The following is a 4,652-nucleotide window of genomic DNA, read 5'->3' on the forward strand; positions in this document are numbered from 1 at the left end:
AAGTACCATCTTGTGCAATTGATGTATTTATACATCGTGCTAGAACTATAAGCATGATACAGTTTTACTTCTACATGGAGATAATGAAATAAGATAACTTGCATATTACAAATAGAAACCCTTATAAGAATGTGTTTATCCTAACAAATATTGTCAAGTTTTTGAATATACAAGATATTCATATGATCGACAAAATAGTTCGATACAAACATATTATCTATTGTCATGATGAAAGGTTACCATCATACCATGTTATATTACTGACAATCAAATTATTCTAAGATGATAGATATTCATGAAGCTAATCGAGAATCGTGCATGATCAAACTAAAGGGAGGATTCATAAAAGGTGATCAAACGAAGCAAAAGATTCGTTTGAGTGATTATATGACTAATTTATTCACCAAATCTCTATTAACTACAACTTTCGAGAAGATGATGCACAAGATTGGAATGCGAAGATTCATGCTTTGAATTATTGTACTCATCATAGGGAGCTTCTATGCGTTGTACTCTTTTTTCTTTCAGGGTTTTGTCACATTAGTTTTTCTTGTAAAGTTTTTAATGAGGCAATCAAAATGCATAGTATTAGAGACGTGTACTCTTTTTTCTTTACTAGATTATTTTCCAATAGACTTTTTCTAGTAACGCATTAACGAGGTGCATTATCTATCAATTAGACATTTAAGGAAGAGTGTTACAAATGTATTTACTTTATAGTAAATATCTATCAAGATATATTGAGTATCTATCAATATCTAGTGCATAGTTATAATTAGGGGTGTGCAAAAACCGAACTGATCTATAAACCGAACCGATAAAAATGTTATTGGGTTATTGTTATTGGGTTAACGGTTTTTTAATGATTTTATTAAAAATATTATTAGGTTATTGGTTCGGTTTGATTTTTCCTTATTGGGTTATTGGGTAAACTGATAACCCAATAAGAATATATATATATATATATACACACACACACATGACTTATTATATATTTCTCTTAATTTCTCTTTAATCTCTACAAACTAACAAACCTATTACTTCAATTATATAAACTGTTAATTTCTCCTAACAACATTTAGTTCAAACTTGAAGATTCTTGTAAATTAAAACACATTATGTAGGATTTTTGTTTGCAACTAAGATTCAATTTTTTTTCATGTTAGTTACTACTATTTCTATTTTATGGGTATTTTCTTATCGGTTAAATCAAAAATCAAACCGTTAAGGATTAAAAATCGATAAATCAAAAATCGATAAAAAATATCTTATTGGTTTAGCATATTTAAAAATCGAAAATCGATAAACTGAACCAATAATATATAAAATCAAACCAAACCGACCGATGCGCATCCCTGGTTATACTGTCTATCTTTTGGGGAGAAATTAGGAGGGGGTTTTCGTATAAATAGAGAGGTTGTATTCATTTGTAAATCATCCCTCATTATTCAAGAGAAATATTCTCTTCTCTCCTCCATTCTTCTTACTCTTACTTTAGATTACATAATAATTTATTTATGATAGAATTATAAGGGTCAATAATGTTAATTAAGGAATTTGACCCATAATATGCCTACGACATGTTAGGTGAGCCTCGAGTGTTGGACGTTAGGTGAGCCTCGAGGGTTAGACGTTAGGCGTGCTTAGGGCGTACACTCGGGCGCTTAAGGCATAAGCCTCATGGGACTAAGCTCCGCTCCTATGCCTCGAGGCATTTTACCAGTGCCTTGTCCCGAAATGAGCCCCAAAATTGTCTTTTAAAATAGTGATCAAACACACACAATACCCATAAATGACAAAACAAAGGGTAACAGGGGAAGCAAAATCATATTCATATTCTAAAAGAGGATCGAAAATTTATTATTATCTTGGTAAAGTTGAAATAAACATAGACACATCAATTTCTAACCATAGGTTACAGGATTGACAGTTTGACACACACTAGCTTTCCTAGGCAAATTAATTAAGGGTGACAAAAAAGTTTCAAAACTAAAAAAAAGTGACACAAGTCTTAAATATTGAGTAGATGTGACAATTTTAAGATTAGTGTTAATGACACTAATTTTAAAACCCTCAAGTTTTATTATTTACACAAAGATTCCTACACTATATTTATACAAAGATTCCTACACCATCACCACCACTCCTCCTCAACACCTTTTTGTTGCTGCCGTAGCCACCTCCCCTTCCTCCACTATCACTATCACTACTATTGCCACCTCTTTCAGATTCACCATTATCTCCTCCCTCTACATAACTATCGTCTACTTTTCTTCTTTCTCCTCCATCACCGTGTCTATCAACACCGCAACAAATGTTATCTTCTCATTCGGCGTCACCACCAACACCACCACCTCCCTTTTTACCATAAATATCACTTTTTCGTGGGCTTCTCCTTCAACCACATCTTTTTTCAAAAATTAAGTATCGAAGAACTATCGAAGTTGCTGCAGCAACTTCGATGGTTGCTACAACAACTTCGATAATTGTTGTAACGCAATAACTAATAGTAGTTGTTGCAGCAATTACCGTAACTGTTGCAGCAACTATGATAGTTGCTGAATTTGCTGATTTAAAAGAAATCAAAAAATTTCTTTTCAAACTTCTTCATTTTCTTGAAAATAGTCTATGAAGATTAAAAAAAGAAGAAGAACGAAATGGAAAAAGAAAGAAAAAAAGAAGAGAAGATGGAAGAAAAGGAAAATTTAGAGAGAGAAAAAAGTAACAAAAGAAAATGGGGAGAAAGAAAATTGGAGAGAAAAAAAAAGATTAAAAAATAAGAAAATTAAGGAAATTCTAAAATTTAAAATTTGAAGTTGAAGGATTTTTTAAAAAATTAAAAAGTTTTAAAAAAAAAAAAATTACACTTTACAAACTTAATCAATTTCTCAGCTTTCCTTACATGGTAAATAAGGTGGAGATGAATCAGTCCCTTCAGAAAATGAGAAAAAAAATCTTTATAAATTGGCAAGATATGATTGCCTTTAGGCAAAAGACAAATCAAGGGAAACGACCCTTCAACCGACAACAATTTTCCCGCAAACTTTAGCCTCTCTCTCCCTCCCTCATTACTATTACTTTTTCTTAAATATAAAGCAAAACCCACTTAAGATTCACATTCTTCCAAAGATATTTCAAAAACAACGACAAAAAATGGGTGTTTTTTCTGGTCATTGGCCTTCTGAATCAGAGGTAAAGTCTTCATTTTTACACTTCATTACTTGTTATTTTTATTGTATTGTGGATCTTTGCTTGATGGGGCTATCGATTTGATTTGTAATATTGATTCTAAATGATAGTTCTCTCAATGATCACTGGTTTAAGATAAAACTTTGTGATGCCAATATACACAATTTCAAATCCCTCAAGACATATGGACAATAGGGGCCAAACCACATTGTCTTTTCCAGAGCTTGGTTTATTATGTGTGTGATACTGCTGTATTGCTAAAAGTGTATTGATTTAGTCGACTCCTTATGTCATGATTTTATGCGCACATTGTGGAGGTCCCGAATTAGGATAGTAGGTAGTTGTGCTTTGTCTTGCTATCCACCCATACTAGTAATCATACCACTGCTTCTATAGTTTCTTGTACTTCGATTATCGTGGTATTTTATTTTGTAATGCTTTCACTTCCGTCACTTCCGTTATTTTGTAATGTTTTTCCTTGACCTGAGGGTCTCTGAGAAACAGCCTCTCTACATCTGAAGTAGGAGCAAGGTCTTCATACATCTGCCTCCCAAGACCCCTATTGTTGGACTACACTGGGGATGCTGTCTTTGTTGTAATGTAGAGGACATTGTTTAATTAAATTCAATGATGTGGTTTGTAACAACCCTTTTTGCCGAGTGACTGAGTTCTGTTTGAGCAGCTTTGCTCTTTTGGGCTGCTGTATTTAAGAAAGGAAGAAGCTTCTGAAACAAGAAGAAGTCACTAATAAAATGTTATGTATTGTTAGAGGAATGTAAATTATAGCAACCTATACTTCAAAGAACATAATATTCTTTTGAGCATATTCGTGCTGCTACATATTCGTGCTGCTATGTATCTAATAGTGATTGTCCCCGTATTTTAGAGGAAGGCCGAAAGGTGGGAAAAATAAATTTTTAGCTAGTTGAATCAGCTCCAAATGTTGGATGTAGTTTTGCAGGGTTGCACTATTCATCAGAGCTTGTGATACTCAGGCTGCATTTGTTTTTATTAAGATTCAGACGTCTGAATCTGAATGCATATCTGAATGATTAAGATATTGTCTTCAGATCTAAAAACTGAATGGTTAAGACTATTTGTTTTTCAATATCTGTATATGCAACATTTATTTATTTACATATATAATAAAAAATATAATTCAAATAAAAAATAGTTATATATTAGAAAAATATTTGATTTAATACAATAAAATTATTATTTTATTGAAAAAAATATTTATATTTGTTAGTGATAATGGGACCATAAATTGTTCTCAACGGCTCTCTCTCTTCCTCCCTACCCTCTCTCTCTCTAACGGCTCTCTCTCTCTAACGGCTCTCTCTCTTCCTCCCTACCCTCTCTCTCGCTCGCACCGGTCACCGGCCCCGTCGCCGACCGTCGGCGCCGACCCGACCCGACCTCCGGTCCCGAAGTCCGGTCCCCGGCACCGACCTCCGGCGCCG

The 4,652-nt window shown here is 33.6% G+C and overlaps 1 protein-coding gene across 3 annotated transcripts in view; it reads left to right on the forward strand.

Moving 5' to 3' along the window:
* The first annotated feature begins 2,916 nt into the window (after nucleotides 1–2,916).
* The window catches only part of LOC107877852 (galacturonokinase), a 30,274-nt gene continuing 28,538 nt past the window's right edge, over nucleotides 2,917–4,652 (forward strand). For 2 of the 3 annotated variants that reach the window (XM_016724614.2, XM_016724615.2), the window contains exon 1: nucleotides 2,917–3,192. In XM_016724614.2, coding sequence (XP_016580100.1) covers nucleotides 3,154–3,192 — 39 coding nt within the window. In that variant the 5' untranslated portion in view covers nucleotides 2,917–3,153. The remainder of the gene's footprint in view (nucleotides 3,193–4,652) is intronic. The other variant, XM_047393511.1, reaches the window with a different exon arrangement.

This window comes from Capsicum annuum, chromosome 7 (assembly GCF_002878395.1).
Source record: "Capsicum annuum cultivar UCD-10X-F1 chromosome 7, UCD10Xv1.1, whole genome shotgun sequence".
NCBI lineage: Eukaryota > Viridiplantae > Streptophyta > Magnoliopsida > Solanales > Solanaceae > Capsicum > Capsicum annuum.